The 21,912-nt window shown below is 38.9% G+C and overlaps 2 protein-coding genes across 2 annotated transcripts; both read right to left on the bottom strand.

The window, feature by feature from the left end:
- Positions 1–1,901: 1,901 nt before the first annotated feature.
- Positions 1,902–10,513, bottom strand: LOC132152190 (uncharacterized). The gene is made up of 2 exons (XM_059560978.1): positions 10,288–10,513; positions 1,902–5,183 (listed from the first exon to the last, which is right to left on the bottom strand). Exon 2 carries the CDS (start codon positions 4,556–4,558, stop codon positions 2,987–2,989), a length of 1,572 nt encoding a protein of 523 aa, XP_059416961.1. The 5' UTR covers positions 4,559–5,183; positions 10,288–10,513; the 3' UTR covers positions 1,902–2,986.
- A 2,438-nt stretch (positions 10,514–12,951) lies between these two features.
- Positions 12,952–16,440, bottom strand: LOC132152198 (nuclear factor interleukin-3-regulated protein-like). The gene is made up of 2 exons (XM_059560991.1): positions 16,143–16,440; positions 12,952–15,280 (listed from the first exon to the last, which is right to left on the bottom strand). Exon 2 carries the CDS (start codon positions 15,162–15,164, stop codon positions 14,046–14,048), a length of 1,119 nt encoding a protein of 372 aa, XP_059416974.1. The 5' UTR covers positions 15,165–15,280; positions 16,143–16,440; the 3' UTR covers positions 12,952–14,045.
- Positions 16,441–21,912: the final 5,472 nt, after the last annotated feature.

Here is a 21,912-nt window from a genome sequence, read left to right on the forward strand (position 1 = left end):
AAGTGATTAACAAACATAATGTATAGTGCAATACAGCACTGGTGTTAAAGGGCAAGTGCAGCTGACCCAAAATTATCTTGCATGTACCTCAGGCTATTGCAGTATTCAACATACTCTTAATAGATCTGCGTAAAAATGTGGATATTTTGTTCTTGGGATGTCTTGACTTCAAACTCACCATGGATTTGGTTTTGGCCTACTTGTGTGGCATTAAAACGAAAAACACCTGAAAGATCTGCTGACTTGTGCATGTCCTCATCAGCAGGACAGGACGTTCCATACATGCATATCTCCACAATGAGAACATGAAGGGACTATAGAAATAAGGGTTTAATATGTATTCTCTACTGGTAGATACCATCACAAAGAGAAAGAAACAGATTGTATCCTGTTTGACAACATAGTTTGTGTGTTTATGTTTATGCTATTCTCAAATACGCACATTGTGTACCACATATCATGTTACATTAGGAGTGACTTTCAATGTGAAACGTGTACATATCAGTTCACTGAAAACGAATGCATAGCATGTTACTTGTTTAAGCAGCACACTGAGTAACTAGGTCAGTGTTTCATAAGTAAAGTAAGCCTGTGGTAAAGCTAGACTGATGAGTGTCAGTGTGTCAGTATCTCATGATAGGCCAGAGCAAGCTATTCAACACTTCTGCCCTTTCGCAATGTTACTCCAGATTAAAACAGATGATATAGGCTGTTTACTCTTGCCTTTGTTCACTAATCTCTTTCAGCTTGAGTGAAATTCTTTATACACAGCAGTCAAAACTTCTTTAAAAATACTGAAAGATTCACAATTCTGTAATCTGATGTCAATAAATTTGATTGAATAAGGCTGTAATTGCATGATGCGAAACCTAATTACATAACAGCAGTTTCTAATTACGTAGGTGGATGAAGTATTAAAAAAGGACGAACACATGAATAATGCAACAACTTTTTATTTTTTGTTGAATTTTTGAAATGCACCCAACCCTAGCACTGAATATTAATGTCATTTACAATATGCATCTATTTCAAAACAGAGCAACAGAACAGCAGTGCCACGGTCTACTCAGTAACACCGAAACAAGCCTTGCTCGCTTTTTTTTTTCATTTTCATTTTGATAAAACCATAAGAAAATAAAAACATCAATCATCACTCAATTTGAAACACACTGAAAGGACGAAAGGGAATAGGTGACATTATAGTGAGCAATTGCGAAATCACAGCAAACTGGAAGACGCAGCTAGTGATAAACAGGACAACACTTGGCCCCCAAAACAGTTCAGTTAAAAAGCACAATACAGTGTTGTGAGTGAAAAAGATTTTACATTTATACACAAGTGCCATAAGTTAACATGACATGTAGACTTATTTTGGAAAAAATAAGCTACAAAATTTAGCTACACCTGGAAAATGTACAAATGTACAATGTAAAAAAAAAACTTTAATCAAACCTCATTTTTGGCAGGGAAACGTATGCAGGTTAGCGGTTAACTAGCGAGGAGTCAGCCAACCGGTTAAAGACTGAAAAAATTGCAGTATCAGCTAGCTGAATCACTTAACCAGGGGCCTCAAGGGCAAACGGTCAAGGACACTATGCTAGCAATTATCCATTTATACTGATGTAAGCAGGGTGGAGCTTTCCTGTAAACCCCATGCTAATAAGAGCAAAATTCCTTTCACATTCATAACCAGAGATAAAGAGAAAGTCATTCTGCATTAAGCCTATAGACAGTTCTCTCTTTAACAGGTTATGAAGCAAAAATGTTTTTACTTCAGTTGGTGTATAAGAAAAACTATAAACATGGAGGAGGCTACATAAAAGGGAAGCTAGATATGTACTTTTAGGATATGTTAAAGGTTAAATTATAAAAAAAACAAATTATTATGAAAAAAATTATGTTAAACACCATGTAATGTTTCAAGATCAGACAATGAGTTATAACTGCAATGGAAACAAATTTTAGTATCTATGACATGAAGCTTACATCAACCCACTAATGCATCTGTAAAGGATTTGGGGCATTTTCTAATTTTTTCTATAAAAGGAAAATTTCTAAAAAATATATTTAATTGCAAATTGTTAAAGTAAAAAAAGGAGTTTATATTAAGTGGCATATCAAACAGCAAACACACTGATATTGTACAGTATTTTTGACAAGGACAAATTCATTAGTCACCGAACTCGCTATTTTTTTCATGTAATCTTTTTGTTTTCTTAAAATATATTCATATATAATATTTATATCACATTTTATACATTCAAACCAAGTGCCTGATCAAGAAAGAGTGGTATCTAGGCTGTTTAACATTGGGAAAGTGATGGGGAGCACTAGTTAGGAAAGCAGAGGTAGGGAGCAGAGAGAGGTATAAACTCAAAGCCATGTTTCTTTGGTCAAGGGAAAAGTTCCCTGAATCTTCTGGTGTTTAGTATGTTTAAAAATGGTGCACAGCCACCTGCAAATGTTCTGTTGATAAGGTGTGGCCAAAAATTAGGATGGGGCACTTGAAATAGCCTATTTACAAATATGAATCCATTACAATGCCTCACATGTGGTAGATATTGCTTTTGAATTGAATGGCATACTTTGACATCTTGCAGCAGCATGGGAACTACGGGTAAGTGCGATCAATAGCATGACGTACTATTTAATTCGGTTATAAAAGTGCTGCTGTAACCTTAAGAGGAGGTCAAACAAACATACAAACCAAACCAATAAAAGGTAAATATATACATTATGGTACAATGCAGCAGTCCTGATGATGTCCACTTCTCTTATCTCTAGGCATTAGAACTTGGAATGGGGTGAAGGGTACAAGATCAAAATGGGACCTCAAGATGGGTTTATAAAAAGTCTCTTGGGGCTTTGTGTCAAGACCCAAGTGAGTCCCACAGTTTCCCGTTCAGTCATGTCTCTTGTTACGGCCGTTACGCATACTTGATTCCTTCTTCCCACATTCGATGCTTCCAGCCGAGGTGTCCTGCTTTTAAAACCCTGGACTCGACTGGCTGCCAGGTTGAGACAAGTCCAGGTAAGGATGCTGAGGTAATGGCTGAGAGTTAGCAGGTGGTGTCGTCGGTGAGTCTTGAGACGATGCTCTCCCATCGCTCTGAGCTCTGTGTTTGAGTCTCAATTTGTGGGGTAGGGCAGTGCCTTTAATTTCCACTTGGCCGTCTTTGCATTGGCTTGGTGAGAAGGAGATCTGGGTCATGAATATGTGAGGATGGTTGCTCCCTGTATCAGAGCAAGAAGAAGAGGGAGACTCATCATCGGTGGAGCCCTCTTTATCAGAGCTGCGGGGATCCCCGTCACTTGAGGAAGTGTCCTTTCCAGAGTGACTCTCGTAGTACTCTTCTTGTCTCAAGCCTCCTTCGTAGGCCAGCATTGGTGGCTCATCATTCTCTAAGTTTCCATTAGAACAGTGGTATATCTGTGCTTCATCTCCTTTCTCTGGTCTCATTAGAAGATCTGGGGCAGAAGCATCAACCCTGGGTGTCTGTTGTTGAGCAATGTAAGCTTGCCTGTCGGCTGCTTCCCCATCTGGGTGCTCATAAGGAGGAGAGTCCAAAGTCTTTCTCTCTAGCCGTTTAGACACCTCTGCCAAGCTTTTGGGACTTCCAGTTGGTCCCTCAATAGGCTGTGTGAGGTTCTGCTGTTCTTTAGGAATCATTTCCTGAGTTTCCACAGGATATGAGGCACTGCTTGAACGGTATAGGATAACACTTCTTTGAGCAGGTTGTGGAGCGACTGAACTTGCAATGGTCTCTTGGCATCGTTGCTTCTGTTGGTTGGCTGAATAACCTGGCTCAAAAGTGTGCTGGTGAAGTACTGCAGGCAATCTAGAATGAATGTTTAACATGATATGTGTGGCAGTGCTGTTGACAATGTCCATGTCTAGACCCATCCCCTCCTGCTTGATGTCATACAAAAGTGGCTCTGGGCTGTCCCGAGAGGAGCCATCGGACATATCGGAGAGAGAACCTCGTGGGGAGTACTTTGCCATTTTCACATGCCTGTCCCCTCGAACAGACTGGTCTGTTTCAGAAGAATCAGAGTTCATCATCATCTGAGAAACACTTGAGTAATCATTAGGGTAGAAACGGCTTGTGGTAGAGGAGGACGTGGAGTTTCCCCCAGGACTTCCATTGACTGCTCCACCAATCTGCTGACTCTTTTCCACATAGGAGGCTGTACTTATCATACCAAACCTGAGCTTAAGTTGTAAAAGCTCCGTTTTCAGACGTACATTTTCATCGTTCAGCACCATAACTCTGTTTTCGAGGATCATGTCATTATAGCGCCGTTTCTCCCGGGAACGCTTGGCAGCCTCATTGTTCTTGCGTCGCTTTTCCCAGTAAGATGCATCCTTATTGTCATCTGGGATGAACTCACGCTTGCGTCGACAGCTCATGTTGGGCTTTGGTTTGAGAAGGCGGCTGTGGCGAATGTTGCTTTGAGGAGAATGGAGAAGATCACTGTAGTCCAGAAAGCTCTCTGTGTTCTTTAAAGTTTTGCCAGCACTGGAATTTGTTGAAATTTCTAAGCTCTCACTTTCCATTGTTCCTCAATGGGAGCCAGTTTGAGACCTCTGCTTCACCACTGGTAAAATGGAAATAAATGAAGAAACGGGGATGGGGTAAAGGGGCAAAGGTGGTGATGGGAATTCCTGTAGGTTATCCCGACGAATAGTGGACTGGAGAATCTTCAACTAAGTAGCTGGATAATCAAAGACTTTATGAGGTATTTTAGTCCCTGGAAAACTGAACCTCATTGATTTTGTTGATGTGAAGCTCAAGCAAATATCCGTTGATGATCGAGTTTCCTGCTTGGCTAAGAAGAGTAAGAACAGGTGCACCTCTAAATAAATCTCCTGAATTTAACAAACCTAAAACAACTCTTCTGGCTTGCACACAATGTCTTTCAAAGCCAAACAGGGGAATGAAAGAGGGCCAATAAAGTCCCAAAGTACAGGAAATGTGACCAAATTTGCTTGAAGGATTCTGACCCCCTTTTCTTTGTTTTCACTTTTATTCCTTTATGTAACGGCTCTATCAAGCCGACAGAGATCCCAGTGCCTTGGGCGTGTTGGAGGATATAGGTCACTCAGTCTGCCCCAGCTTGTCAGCCTCTTGGGGAGGGGTGCTGCTGCTCCCAAAGCCTCCAGCTGGCTGTTTGATGAAAGGCTGGAAACATAAAAGAGAAAAGAAAGACAGATTTGTTAATCCTTGAAAGCTAAAGCAATTCACAGTTTGCCTTTAGCTACTTCAAAGAAATCTTTTAATTTGTTGTGCTTTTTTACTTTTAATGAAACTCTTCATGCTTCTCTGCGTGGCTGGGTAATCGGAAGATTTAGAAGTGGAATGTTCAGTCGTATCTTTGTCATATCCTCTTGCTTCATTTACTCAACCCTGACAACCACAGAATGTTTTCTGTTGCCCCGCAACTGCCGTCTGACCTGCTTACCCTGCTATTGATTTGTCTGTCTGCGACCCTTGACCTTTATTCTCTGGCTATTCACTGGACTCTCATGATGCAAAGAGAAAGAGAGGTGAGGATTATCAGTGAATTTTTTTTTTTTTTTCCCCACTGAGAATCAACAGCTAAACAGATATTACCTAAAATTAATTTCCTCATTCTGACACAAGTTAAATATTAGCCTTTGTACAGAGTTTAGTCAAGACTGTTCAGTAAACAGGACTACACATATGGTAAACATTAGCAATGAACACATGATTTGTTTTAACATTTTGAAACCTTATCCTGTATTACATCATCTGCTCTGAGGAAACCAGTGCAAGAGGTTTCTGCTTTTGAAACATTAACTTCAAATGTTACAACACATCTCCTCTTGGCTCCACAGTCCAAATGCTCTGGTGCCCCAATAATGGGGTCCAGGAACTGAATTCAAAATCATTAACACTTAATTCTTTTAATAACTACTCACTAAAAAGTTTTCAAGGAGAACTTTCGAAACAAGCATCCTTTAGATGAAAAATAAGGAGAAGCCAAGAAAACTTCATAACAATAATTACTATAATGGCAGATAAACCGAGGTCAGGCAAAAGGCAAGCCAGGTTTTATGATCTGCGGATTGAGAGCTTAGCAATATAGGTCAGGCATATCTGGAAAAAGGGGAGAAGGGGAACATTCCATCAACATGAGTTCAGATCCAGGGGTGGTAACTGTTTCAGCCATCTAAAGAGAGTCGCCAGTGATGATTAACTCGGCAGCCAGTGGGCAGTTCCACATTGCTGAGATCCGATCATGACCTAAACTGAGCCCCAACTCCCTATTTCAATCTTACGATGTTGTTCATCTAAAGGTGCCTGATTTCCTTTTTTTCTACAAACTTAACAAAACTCTCTAACATTCCTAGCATTTGTTCTCTAACAATAAAAGGATACATATAAAGTGAACTATCACAAACTTTAGTTTACACTGAGAGTAAAAGCATTGCTATATTTATTAGGAGAAGCAACAGTATAAGAGACTCTTAGTTAAGACTATACTTGTGTATCTAAAACAGCACCATGACTCTGTAGCATTAAGTATGCCATCTGCATCATAAATTAGGCAGATGAACGCAGTGTAATCCCATGATCTGGCTGCCCTTTTTATGGGTTATGTTCTTCTCATCCCAGACATCTGAGGCAACATTACGTAACTACAGACAGCTTAAGCCTCTCCTGATGGTTTCAATCAACACTTTCTGGTTTATTCTGGTAATGCACAGGGCCAAAACAGCAATTTTCTTCCCTTAATTAGTTGATGCTATGAATGGAAAGCAATTTTTATTAAATGTAAATAATGTTAAACAGTTAAACAGGGGGTCTCATGAACCAATAGACATTAAGTGAGGCACAAAACTATAAAAGTCTCCCTGAATGACCCACTGACCTAGAAACAGGGTAGCTAGCAAGAAGAAAACTTTTTTTCCCCTTGTGCTCAAATATAGGTCAGGAGTGAAACAGGTATCACGAGAGATAGAGGCAGAAAGGGGAAGGGAATTAAAGTGTTTGCTAAAAATAGAGAGGTGACGGATAGATTGAGGATAAACGGAAAGAAGAAGGGTAAAAAAAAGAAAATGAAGGGAAAAGATTTTGCAGACATTTTTCTGAATGCCAGCAACACAAACACTGCGCTTTCCAAAACACCCTAAAAAAGCCACATCAAAGATCAGCACCAATTTCCCAATTATTTGAGAAAACTGAATCAAATTTAAACAAAATTATAAAAACTGGCATAGTACTTGGTGTTATTCTAGGGTATACTGTCAAACTTGTGAGAAAAATGCCTGATTTAGTTCTTCCATCAAACCATCTGTTTCATTAACTGAATCAATCAGACTCATTTTCTCAATGAATCATTTCAGATTATTAACAAATGCCAATCATTATCACCTTCAAATGAGCAGAACACCTTTACTGTGTTATCTGTACTTTTGAAGTATTTTTAAAAACTAAAATGACTAGAATAAAATTCTGAGTATTATAGATGTAAATCATGTGTCTCTTTCATTCAATCTCTTTCTTTTATAATGGAGGGAAGGAAAGAGACTATTAATAAAAACAGTAAGTGGATGAGTTATTTAGCCTGTCAACCACACCCATGAATCATTAAAGATACATTTATCTCCACGCATTAGCAACAATGCAACTAATTATCAAATCTTAAGAATGGAGGCACCAACAGCCAAACCATTCTAAAGAATCTGACATGACAAGTCTATATCTGTTATTCAAAACTGCTTTTGATTATCATGTGGCACATGGATTAAAGACATAATTCCTAACAACTGATCTCGCTGGATGACCTGCAATTAGCTCAAAACTGTTATAAGACTATAAACCGCAATTAAATTTGGCCTATATATAAGCTAGTATATGGGTTATATTTGTGCATGTGAGCTTTCATCGGGGAAGAAATAGCATGTCTGTCCCACTGTAGTCTTTACTTGGGCGAGGCCTGGAAACTATAATTCAGCTCAAATGTTTTATGTGTCGCTTTACAGCAGTTTTAGTAATGGAAATAATGGGAGAAGGCGGGGGTGCTGGATTTCATTGTGGCCACGTAACTGACCCTGGGGCAGAATGTAATATTCGGCACGTGGTTTAGGACCCCCCACCCCCCGGGTTCCACGCCTGGGTTTATCTCCTCCAGTAGGAGGAGGGCAGGCCTTGGACAGACAGGAGGAGTTCCAGGCCAACTCTTTCTATAAACACACTCATATCATCCTCTGTTGAAAAAAATAAATGCTTTGACCAAGTCCATGTGTTCCACCAGTCACATGTGCTCTCTTGCCCCACAAAAAACGAAACGGTAATTTGCCTCTCCCTGTTAGCCACATCGAGACATTAACAACACGTCTCCTCCCTATCTTTCTTTCTCTTTCACTATGAGCAATGTTAAGAAATCCACCAGTTGAATGAATGTTTACTGCTTAAAGTGTACAATAAACTTAAATACATTGCACTTAAAAAAATTGCTATTAACAATCTGAAAGATTCATTTCCACAATTTAACAGCTGGCACTAAGGTTTTTTGTTTAGTTTTTTTGCATTGTTGCTGAAGCAGGTCCCAATTTGCAAGATTTTGTTGTAAACCAGCAGAATCTTTGTTCTTTGTTATGGCAGAAGGGTGTTTTCTCTTCAGGTCTATGACCTACATTCTGCCCTGGCACACAAAGCAGTTCCTCTGATGCCCCCTGATGCCTTAAAGACCCCGCATATTTTGTAATTTATTTGCAACTTCTCATTTCTTACCATTATGTAACTCATAACACCGCAATGTCAAAAGAAAATGGCAAGTTGTCAAGCAATTCTCACATTCACAAATTTTAGTGTGAAATCATGCATGCATGCTATGACTTATTTCGACTTATTTCTGTGGAACTCATGTTTGTATACTAAAGAATACACTTTTTTTTAACCTAAAATTTGTAATCCAAAATCTTGTGATTTAACTATTCTTAACACATTACACTGTCACACAAGGACCAACAAAAAAAAACACAATGATTACACTTGTAAATTACACTGTGTAAACACTAATCAAAGATGAGGAGCTCAATAAATCAGTTTACAACCATCTGCTGGGAAGCTCAGAAGAATAACAATGCAAGTTCATTGACTCCTACAATCATTATATACGCAAATCGCATGCGCATCTCCACATCTGATCACCAAAATTGGTTTCAGTAGCCTAACTGTAAATGAAAAAATGTAAGAGTGCATTAAATAGTCGCCATTACTTAAGGTAGCAACAGTTTCGTTCAGTATCTTATAAATACTGAAACTATTTAATCACTGCATTCACAATTATTTGCATTTAGGGGAACAAACTTAAAAACAGCCAGATTTCTGGCAGAATTTTTTTTTTACTGGATAATTCCCACAACGTGTGCCAAGATAAAATATTGATGGATATCAATAACGTGAACGAGCTTTTATTATGTAAGCATTGTATGAAGACAATTGCATTTTACATGCAACAAAGTTATATTTGATTTCCAGTCTGTATACCAGGAAAGAGTTAACTGCTCTGAGTAGTTTAACGTAAACACCCGCGGTAACCTTTACCGAGCACGGTTACACGTGACAGCGAGAAGTGTGTCCAGGGTTTTAACTCCCAGAGCGCCGCATTAACCTCGTAACCCAATTGAATTTAATGTTTGTCAATGACGTTTTAATTAAAGTTTTCACGAACAGCTAAACAGCAACCACATATCATAACATTTCCAGCGATATAATGTAGCTAATATGTTAGGGTTTTAATCAAAAATATTTAAAAGTGTTACGCCCGACTTAACTTTTTTGTAACTCCCGATTCATATATTAATGCACAAATGTTAAAATGACGCAATACTATTTCATTAATAAATGTAAACAAACAATCAGATATGCATACAGAAAACATGTTTGTGCATGGCGAATGAATGTGTATGGAAAATATTTTACGGGCATCAAGTGCCAAATGTCCTGTCTACAGTCGCGAGGGTTCCCGGCCTCGCCTTAACATTGCGAACATGCAGATTGAGCAACATCCGAGCCTGTAATGGGGCATGCGTAAAACAACAAAATAAATGAAACCTTTATCTGTGAGTAAACAGAAGCCGTTGCATTTCAAATATCATAGCTACTTGGATTCATTTCAGTTACCTCGCTTTAATAACCGCGTAACATGTCCGCAAGATCACGCCAGGAGCTCGAGCATCACCAGTACAGCTGTGAGCATGCAGTGTTTGTGTGAGAGTGCACCCAAAAGTAGAAAGAAATTGAACATACGTACCGTTTGTGGCTTTTGTGCCTGTATCCAAAATATTTCTGTGGCCCGATGACTTCTATTAGTCTGTTTGTATCAGCCTCGGTGGCTTGAATAAAAGGCGAAGTGACGCACGCACACGTCCAGTACGCATGGGTTCTTGTGTTGTGTTGGCGAGGCGCTCCAGTATCCTGCCGCTAGCTGCTTCTGTTTAGAAATGTATGTTAGTAGGTCAGCGGTTGCATAACAGGTCGCTCCGGGTGCCTCGTCACGTTTTGTTTCTCTCTTTTGCCCCCACCTACCTCCAGCCCCCCCCCCCCCCCCCCCCCCCCCCCCCCCCATTCAGCAAGCCATAATAACTGGGAGGGATCGGGCAGGCGGCCAGACCTACTCAGATGTAGGACGGTCATATTCATAACACGGCTGACATGGTGAAAACATGTAGGTATTGAGGTTATGTGACTTACCTTTTAGGATGTAGCTATAAACTCTCCTTCACAATTTATTTATTTACTATTATTATTATTATTGTGGTTTTCTCATCCAGTTTTTGGTTACTAAATAAATAAAAGCAGAAACAATTGCATTGTGAAGGCTGTGACCCAATTTAAACCAGTTTTCGCCAGTTCATTTTTATTTAGCTTAATGTCTGAGTGAATCCCAGTGACAAGATTTAAGGATAAATGATGTGTGCAGTACTGCCTGAGTCATATCTCAACTCAATTTTTCAAACAAAGGTAAATAAATGAATAAATAAATAAAATCCATTAAAAAGAGCATTGGAATACTTTGTGTCCATATTTTCAGACAATAAAGCACCTTTACCTCTGGTTATTACCTATTACTGTAATGCATCTTGAGATTTTACTTTTGCATTTATGATATAAATGATAAAAATTCTATTGATATTCTGTATTTTACTATATTTAGTAAAATGTATATAGGAATTCATGTTCTATTAATTTTCTTTAATTAAAATTACTGTAAAAACATAATATATCAATAAAGCAATATGTTTTTATTTTTAAATTCAACACAATAAAAAAAATCCTGCAATACTGCAAATAGTACTTTACAGATATTTTGTAACATTAAGCTGATAATAATAATAATTTGATATTATACAGAATATGATATTAAGCTTTTTCTTGATGGTCCTAAAACTTTTATTTATTAAATAAAACAAAGTGTTTTTTAATATGACCTGGGGGCTTTCTTGACAGCTTCTGTGAGAATCCCTCTGCTGATCTTAGTAAGAGAAAGGGGCTTCCAAGTGTTAGCAATATGTTTTGGAATTGTTCCACCAATCTGAAGCCACCTCATGTGTTTTTTATTATTATTATTGTCAAGATGACCTTGAACGGTGATGTGGCCCACTGTCCCCTCCCCCCATCAACTTCCCGCCTTCAACACCCCCCCCCCCCCCATCCCACCATGCCCAGCATTATCTGGAAGAGGTTTCCATGGCAACCGTCTCATTACATCAGGCCCAGCCTGCAACTGAATGCATGAGTGATGAAGATCAGCCAGTCAGGGGTCAGTGGACCAGTGGAGCAGGGATGTCAGGGAGGGAAATTACCCGGGATTCATGAATGTGTGGACCTGACAGAGCTTTTACGTAAACACTGAAGCTCAGGAAAAGCTTTGTGCCTTGTTTTAGAGATTAGCTCCTTAAATAGACTCTTGCATCTATTTATATGCTCTTACGCCAGCAGAAAGGTCTCAGCGGAGCTCAGTTCTCAGGGGACTGAGGTGACCTTCATTTGGTGTCAGATGTTTATTCTTAGTCTAAAGGAAGTACAGGGAAATATCGAGGTGAAACTTGATCTTGAATCTGGTGATTTTATTGTGCTAATCTTTGTGTGTCATTTAATTCGGTTTGTATTAGTAACGCTGTACGAGTGTGTACATTTTGAATGGAAATACAAAAGGACTTGCTGACCTCTTGTGGATTGTGCTAGTTTTACAAAAACAAATTATTTAAGCAGTTATGGGCTTATAAAATTCGATTTATTACACTTTTATGGGAGCCATGGATTCTTTATTACACAACTTCGAAATTATTTTGAGTGCATTTTACAGGAAAATTCAATTTCAGCTTTTTCTGTTTCAAAATATGATGTTTAATTCAGTACAACTTGCAATTTCTCTGCAACCGTGAAATTTACTAGCATTTATTTATTTTTATGAAACTGTTTCTATATCGTTTCTGTAATTGTTGTACATGCTTAATTATTTTTAAAGCTTTTTTTTTAAACACTCAACTATATTTCAAGATATATCTTAAAACAACCCAGAACGCTGAAGTAGAAACTTTGCATGTGGTTTTTAATTGCAAACCTGCTGCCTTATGAACATAGAATCTGAGTTGGTATATTGAGACATCTAAAATGTCATTGGCCCCAGGGCTTTGAATATTTCTGTTATAACTTGATACCAAGCAGAGGTGATAGTCCATGAGAACTGCACTAGTGTACATGTCAAAACATGGTCCTAAGTGATTCTGGGAATTCAGAGATGGTTCTCACATTTTAATGCAAGAGAATTTGTTTTAAAAAACATGTGAAACCACTTTTACCTGTCCCGTGATACAATTAAACATACTTTATTATTAGCTATAAAATGTATATTGGATGATAGATAGAAATTAAGCTCCACAAATTAAATTTTAGTTGAACAATAAAAGGCAAACAAAGTTCAAATATTTATTCACACAAACATAATGTATATGTACTGTACAAATACACAAGAACTTACAAGACAACAGAACATTTCACCATCAAAATGCAAGTAACAGTGTATTCAATTACTAATTCAAATATTCAATTCAATTTAGACATCCTCGTCTGGACAACGGCAGTGATCTGTATGAAAAAATTAAATAAAATAAAAATATTATGCTGTCTTTCAGTGCTGAGTTGCTACTGGTTCATGATAATCAAAATAACCCTTCCTGGTGCTTCCTGTTCGGCTTTAATCAGGATATATGTTGCAAGAAGCAATTTCTTATACTTAATTCATAAATCTGTCAAACCACAGGAGGAATATTACAGTGTGAAGACTTTCAGGCTCACCGTGCATCTCCTCTCACTTACTGACAAGTGTTTAAGTAGTGTTGGCACGTACTAGAGGAATGACTTTACAACGGAGGATGTTATGCTTTGTTTTACACTTACAGTGACAGACAGGTCTGTGTGTGCAGACATTGTTTAACAGGAGCCTTGGGCGTTTTTTGAGCAAGATCACAGTGTTTGAGGCAAAAGGAGCAACTGAAGGAATTGAGGAGAGGCGTTGTATCTAACGTGTCCTGATGCCGCTGGAATGCTCTTTCATGTTCCTGAATGTAAGATAAAGGAAGGGTTTAAACAAAAATCATTATCCACCTTATTTGTAACATAAGAGTGGGGGGCACAGCTATAAGTAACTTCAACATGCAAGGCTTCCTGTGTCATTTGCTTCCAGTTATTTTAGCCGAACCAAAACAGTCCATTATGCTGCATGATATTGCAATTCTTATTTTTAGTTAATATTGTGAATTTAAATAGTTTTAATGCTTACTGCACTTTACTCCTATTTTTTCTAATGAATTGGAAATCTTGCACGTTCACGGACAATAGCTTACTTCCACATTGCAAAGTAAGGTGGATATGCAAGTTCTGTTTGGTTATGACTGAGTGTGAAGAGGTAGTGATGCACATTCTGCGTTCTTTCCATTCATACTCTAAGGATGTTCATGAGTTCAACTGTGAATATTTGCAGTGTTCCCGTGCACTCTTTACAAAGTCTTAATTTGTTTTGGTGAGCAACTGCTCGGAGAAGAGCTTTTTGAGCTGAGCCACTTCCTCGCTGAGAGAGCTGAGCTGAGACTTGAGCATGCTGTTCTCGGCTTGGTATTGTGATTCGTTTGGCTTCACATTGTGGCTGTAATTCCTGTACTGCTGCTGCTGTGGTGGCATGACTTTTCGGGCATCTTCTCCATCTTGCGGTGTCCAGTAACCCACTCCTTCGGTTGTCCCTGAAAGGCTGTGAACTCTTGGGCTAACAGTGGGCAGCACAGGACTTTGTTGGTCTCCAGAATTGTCACATTCGCTGCCACCTGGAGACTTGAACCTCAGCTTGTGCGGAAGACTCTTCATACTGTCCACCGGCTCCATCCGGGTGGATGGCATGGGGACGTGTCCCATTGCTAAAACATCAGTTGGGGAGTGATGGGACTCGTAAACCAGCTCATCTGTTTGATGTGGAGACAACGTTCCATGCTCGCTTAGTCTGTCTTCAAAGAAGACTGGACTTCCAACACTGGAGCCTCCAGGCGTGGAGAAACCTGAGTCTTCTGACATACTGTTGGCTTCTCTGATACTTCGCCCAGATTGCGGTCCACTTTGGGACTGATTTATCAACATCGGACCAGCTTGGGGAGGGCCATCCCCATGTGGAAGGTAGTAATGTGGCGCCGAAGGTTGTGGGATGCAGGTTCCTGTTGTGAGCGGAAGTATAGAAGCATTCGAGGGATCTTTAATGAGGCCGAAGCGAAATTTCAGTGCTAGCAGTTCGGCTCGTAACCTAGCGTTCTCCTCGAGCAGCGCCAGCACGCGGTTTTCCAGGACCATGTCATTTACTCGCCGTTTTTCGCGAGAGCGCTTTGCGGCTTCATTGTTTTTCTTGCGCTTGTCCCAGTAGCCATCATCCTTCTTCTCGTGAGGAATAAACTCCCGCTTACGTCTCACAGAGCTGTTGGATGAACTGGTGTCTTTGCGTTTAAGTGCCGATGTTCGACCCAGTAGTGAGCGTGCAAGCAAACTACTAGAAGTCAGGATGGACACAGCCTCATCGGTGAAAGACACTGTGCTACTGGGAGCAGTCGCATTCAACACCCTCATCTCCTCAGACGACTCTTCATACATCTTGAGGTTGATGTATTTTTCTTAGGTGTGATGTTAGGAGTTGTGGTTGGTCTGTGTTGTGTTTGAATGTGGTTTCAGGTCAATATCAGATGTTACTGACGCACCTGTGGCTCCACCTGGTGGCAGAAAGAACAAAGATATCCCGTCAGTTACGTAAGCTCAGTTACAACACGATGTTATGTAACTTTATTACCTCTCAGTGGCAAAGCACAGTACGTTCTTGCTACACCGCATAATATCAGGTTAAGGAGTGTACAGTTATATAGCTTACCTACCTTACTCAAAGTCAACAACAATGAACATCAACAAATGAACGTTCTCACTGAGTTAGATAAAACCTACATTACTTGAATATCATCACATAGACTAGTTTTTAACAACAGTAAACCGCTACTTCATGTAAACTAGAAATGCCTTCTCTAAGAATTCCCGTGCTGACCTATTTGCGGAACAGCTTCTGCGCGAGCGAGTCTTATCTTCTTCCTGTCCCAGTGAGTCACTTTCATCCTGGAATGCCGCCTTACTCAACACACTGTGTTCTGTTGCATCAGTGCAGATTTAAACAATGCTTTATCTAAGACACAGAAAGCTACATGTTAAGAACCTTTCCTCAAACAAAAATAAAGAACAATACATATATACTAATTTAATTTTTATTAGTGTATTCTTTATTTTCAAGTTGGTAGCTTTTTTGGAACATAGTAGGCTACTTGCTTTTAGTTGGTCTGAATGTTCCAAGTCAGATGTGGACCAGTGATGCATCTTTTAATACATGTCCCAAAACTAAGGGATTTTCTAACAGGGATAATATTCCAACATCTAGGCTACATTTTGTCCAAATGAAACAAAGTCTTAATGTACATAAGCCTATTAAAAATAGTTCAGCACAAGTCATACAACTTGCACCTGTCGGATACATGCACAAATAGACACAGGTATATAAGATAAACTTTAACAGAAAAATAAAAAGCATATTACCATTATAAATCGTCGCGTAATTCTGTTCAGAAAGTCTTCAGTTCAAATCGTTTTCAGTGACTTTCGTTCCGAGGTCAATCTTGTTCTTTCCCAAAAGAAATCAAACGGTGTTCGATTTCGCTTTTCGCCGGTTAAAGTCAAACGGACTGTTAGCTCCGTTCAGTCGTTCCGTGTCTGTTGCGTCTCCAACGCGCTCGGCTCCTATTTGTGTGTTTGCTCCATGAGGTTCAGTCGAGGACGCTCCATCACCCCGTCTGAACCACATGTGTGTCAGTGCATGAACGGACCGCCCCCTCCGTACGCACGCACGCAGGACCCTCCTCTCTCCTCTCTAATCTCTCCCTCGTTACAGTTTTCGTTAGAATAATCTTTTCGAAAGCATTAAGTAATATTGCTCAATCTCCCCCGCCCTCTCCTCTTTCCTCGTGTGTCCTGAAAACCGACTGTTGTCCTCAAAAAATGTTCAGGAAATATATTTAGACTAGTGAAGCGGGACCAGCATTGCCTTTTTTCGAGATACCACTGAAGTAAATGCTACAACAAGCTCTAAAACACTCAGATTATAATGTTGCTTTGATTAAAAAAAAAAAAAAAAAAAAAGGACAAGAACTGCGTGAACTGCTTTAACATAACGTTATGCAATGGAAAACAGTGATGCGTAAACATTCAGTGACATAGGCCTATCAGGTGCCATCTAATGATTGATCTATTTCTGGTTTGTAAAGCACACCGAAATGTAGCCATTGCAGAAAAAGCATGATTATATGTTACTATAACAAATTTTAATAATCAAAGGTATTTATAAAGGTATGTGATGATGAGAGAAAAAACGTTGGTAATTTTTTCTTATTGCAGTAGGCCGAATACATTCATTCATTATAATCAATCCATAAAAGTGTATTAATGGATAATTACAGAGGCGCATCATCAACTAAAGACAGTTATATGTTAAAATATTAAATGAAAGGCGACGACATTATTGAATAAGAGTCTGTTTCATAATATGCATTCTTTTATTGATGATTACACAAAGTATTTATTCTGGGAAGATTATAATCTGATTGATTTTTTACATGTAGACTGTTTACCTATGTAAAATTAGTCAAATTGAGTTCCTAAAGTCCTATTTATTTTTAGACAACTAATGCCTAAAACGACAACCTACAATTCTACATTGTAGAGATATGTACCCAAAAATAAAAACATTTTATTTCTTCGGTTGAATGCAAAAGAAGATCTTTTGAAGAATGTTGATGACCAAATAGTTGACAATAGTCAGTGACACGGAGGTCTGGAACAAGTGGAGAGAATTAAATTTTTGGGTGAACTGTGCCTTTTAAAGAATAAATGTAGGTCAAATTATCACTTGGCTACTGTAGCCAAGAATATCTGCAATACACCTAAATCTTTTTTGTGCTTTGTCTTTCAAAAAAAAAAAATTTCTTTCTTTTTTGTGCAAATCTCATTGACCCTGCATAATATCTGCACTGACAGACAGTGTTTGCTTACACAACAGCTCTCCTAGCACAGAGAAACTGGAGAGAAAACAAAACTGACAGCATGCATGTTTGTGTTGCATGCCATGAGGAACAGCAGAATGTTCTTCTCGTTAAAACAAACAAACAATCCCACTGATTATAACATGGCCTTGTCTTCTAAGCAGTGTGTAACCTCCTGCTCTTGATCTTCAAAAGCCACACGAGTGTTTTTACACTGCATTAGAGTGATCAGATCAGCTCTGGGCCATCTGCTGCAGCAACTGTGACACTATATGAGGCAGATGAGAGATTTTTACATGATTATTATAGTAGTTTTGTGCTTGAGATGACTTAAGATAGGAAATGCAATAGGGTTTTTTTTTTTTATTTATTTATTTTTTTTAACCAAACTGTGCATTATTACAAGAAACAGATTAGCACTTAACTCATGGTATCACTAAAACACAACGACCCCATATGAGCTTTTGGCTATCAGAGAGTAACATGGGATTTTACAATACAATCTCAAATTTTAGTGACAAATGAATTATAAATCCTTAAAAATAAAAATGAAGAATTTAAATCCAAAAAATGTAATTCTGCCATTTTCTCACCCTCATATCATTCCAAACCTCTATACTTTTATTTTTAACACAAAAGAAGATGTTTAGCAGAATGTCCAGGGAAATGAAAGTGAATAGTTTTTGGGTGTGTCAAGCTACAAAAATGGCAAAAACACAAACCATAAAACTGCTCCATTTATCTATATAATCACCTACCTCTCTATATAAAGTTGGATTTACAAATATATGGCAATCTTTATATGGTGACAGATAGGGTGATTATATAGCATATCTCAACAATGATGTAAAGAAAAATACTGTAAACTAGTAAAAGTAAACTATAACTCTTGCTCTAATCTGCTAAATCCGACTTTAAGGTTTAAAGATATTAAGATTTAACATCATTAATCTCTTTAGAGCTGCTTTGAAACCTTTATATTTACACTTATATACACTTTATATTGATTCATTGTGTAAATATTATTCATTGGATTAGACACAGATTTATTTTATTTATTTATTTAGATTTTTATACTTATTGCAAGTAAGATTTTGTAAGTTACAAAGTTAGTTTCTAAGCAGTATTATACAGTACACTCGTGATTGAATTCCTAAAAAAACTTCAGTATTAATGCTCATCGCTAAAACGTACATTTTGTACTATTGATGGTTCAGATGTTATGATGAACTTTGTTTTGCTGTGGCTATGGCTGATTGTCATTGGTCCGACTAACAACAGCCCAGTTCAAGCAGAAAAACTGGGTGAAAGGTTACTTATCTTACACTACCGTACATTAACACCAGTAAATGAGTTACAGTATTATAACCTTTAACCTTATTACGTTTTTCTATTTAACCGTGGGCCTGCTCTCTATGGCACAATCAAGGTTTGACCTTCAAATGCTCTACAAAAGTGCTTGTTCATTCATTGATTTTCTTGAAAATGTTTAATTCTAAAAAGAACAGTCAGTTTAAGTAGAAACTGGATGCGCTGTAAATTCCTCTGTGTTTATGTGTGTGTGTGAGTGTGTGTTTGAGCTGTAGCAGGTGCGCGGAGTTAATCCAGGCCAGCTCAGGCTTTAACACATTGACACACTTAGCTGCTTAACTTCAGTCTGCTCTTTAAACAAACCGGGTAAACACACGGACAGTGCTATCACTGTGGTGAAAGAGGTGTGCTGAACGCTCAAGGCATTCACATTGATCCAGGTCAAGGCAGTAACTGGTCCAGATGTAGCGACTGCATTTCACATAACATTCCGGGCTGGTTATACATTAACTCTTCATATATAAAGAAAAGGGCTTGTATATGGCAATGCAGGAATGTCCGAACTACTCATTTCTCACCCTAAGAGGTTGAATCAATAAAAACCCCTCTGTGGAGTGGGCTGGATTACACTGCATTCCCTGATGTAAGAGGGATTTGTGTTTCTGTGTAAAATATGCTCTATATGCATGAATCGTTATTGAGTCCCGGTATTTCTTTAGATTCTATAGGGTCTGGTTATATGGGACCCACACTCTCTATCGAGATAGAGAGCATGAGACCGCGTCCAGCTTCACCAGTGGACTGTCTCTTATTTGGCTGCTGGGTTACCCGTTTCAATCTAGTGCTGATTAAACAGGTATGTTTTTGGGGTATGTAGCCAAGGCCATTGGCCATAGGGGATAATGTCACTGACAGCTGTCTAAAGTCCCAGGGGCAACTCCCATGGCTATGGTAAAGTTGGTACTTAGTGCTCGCCACGGTTTTCTGGCATGCACTCCCTTCAGCATGGTGATGTGGGTACACTGTTCCCCATACCAACCCCTAGAGGACGCAGTTTTAAGTCCCCTTGAAAGGGAATGTCTCAGGTTACTTATGTATCCATGGTTCCCTGAGTGGGGAATGAGACACTGCATCCTCCTTCAGACATAGAAGCGGATGACGTGTTCTCTTGGCGTCTATTTATACTATAGTCGCACCAGTAGTGATGTCATGGGCTGTCGCCGGCCAATGTTATTGTTGTTTTTAGATATATGCTTCAGACACCGGTCACACTGAAGGTGCTTGCCACCCCTAGAGGACGCAGTGTCTTGTTCCCCACTCAGGGAACTATGGTTACATAAGTAACCTGAGACGTTTATATGAAAATAATAAGGATGCCTATTGGTGTTGATTGAGTATTGTCTATGAGATGCCACACCAGAACATTTTCAATAATCAGTGTGACTCTATCTCAGAGTATAAAATGTCTAAATCTGTGAAAATCACAACAAAGCATTCTCATCTAATCCCTTGCATGTGTTTTCTAGTTCATACAAGGATTAAATGCAAACCCCTCCTCTCTGTGTGTGACGGTTTTAGAGATTAACTCATTATCTCTGAGTTGCAGGTGATTGGCTGAAGTGAGTGATTGTTGTACACCTGAATGTAATTAGGACTCTCTATAAGAGACTGGGACAGAGAGGAGAGCAAAAGTGGTGAGGCCTGAGCTTGGGCAGATCTTGGGCTGGTCCTGTTTGTGCTGTTTGTTGGACTCTTGTCGGCTTGGAGAACTCATGAGATGTGAGGGATTTGGGAGACCACCGCCGCCCTTTGATCCATCTCCTCGGTGATGGTTGGACTACTGATTTCCATATACATTTGCACCCATCTACAGACACACTGATTATCATTTACACTCATTCTTAATGGTGTTTTGTTATACGGATTAATAAATCATTTTATTAAATTAGCTGTGGTGTGTGGTGACTCCCTTATTTTGTTGCGACTCAGAAGAGATCGTAACACTGTGTTTCTCAGTTTTTGTTTTTGTTTTTTTAATGGGGAAGAAAGCATGCAAATTGGTATGGCAAAAGACTGTGAAAAATAAATAAAGTGCCAATAGACTAAGATGTTAATGTTAAGAAATTAATTTGATAATTTAAGTGAATTTAACAAAAAGAATATGAGATGAATGGCTGGCATTTTCAGCAGCATTGGTTCTACAACTATTTTATCCATTAATTTTGTCCTAAGGTTTTAAAAGAGTTCTAGGCCTTGAACCAGTCAAATCTAAGATGAATAACAACTTATAAACTTTGATATGAGCCAAAAAGCTTCAATCAATCATGTAAGAAGAAATAACCGTGCAATATACAATTTATTTATTTATTCAATTTTTTTTATCCATGCTGCATTCTGAAATGTATATATGAATGCTATTTAAAGACATGCAGAGAAAATGCTCCAACACCTGAGTTTCTGCCAGAGAATGTAGCTTATTTGGTCATGTATTGCATACTTGCATGTTTTTGAAGAGTGCATATGTAAGTGGAATACATCATTTTTAATGACAACAATGTACTAAACACACAAATGTTTTGCGTACATACAGAAAACATTGTCAAAGCAATCCATGTTGACACAGAGCTTGCAAGTAGATGTGACGTGACATTCAGTCAATTATGGTGACCCATACTCAGAATTCATGCTCTGCATTTAACCCATCCAAAGTGCACACACACACACACACAGAGCAGTGAACACACACACACACACACACTTTGAACACACACCCAGAGCAGTGGGCAGCCATTTATGCTGAGGCGCCCAGGGAGCAGTTGGGGGTTCAGTGCTTTGCTCAAGGACACCTAAGTCATGTTATTGCCGGCCCAAGATTCGAACCCACAACCCTAGGGTTAGGAGTCAAACTCTAACCACTAGGCCACGACTTCCCCTAAAGTCACTTTATAAAGAAACTGGCA

Source organism: Carassius carassius, chromosome 1 (assembly GCF_963082965.1).
Source record: "Carassius carassius chromosome 1, fCarCar2.1, whole genome shotgun sequence".
NCBI classification, from domain to species: Eukaryota; Metazoa; Chordata; class Actinopteri; order Cypriniformes; family Cyprinidae; genus Carassius; species Carassius carassius.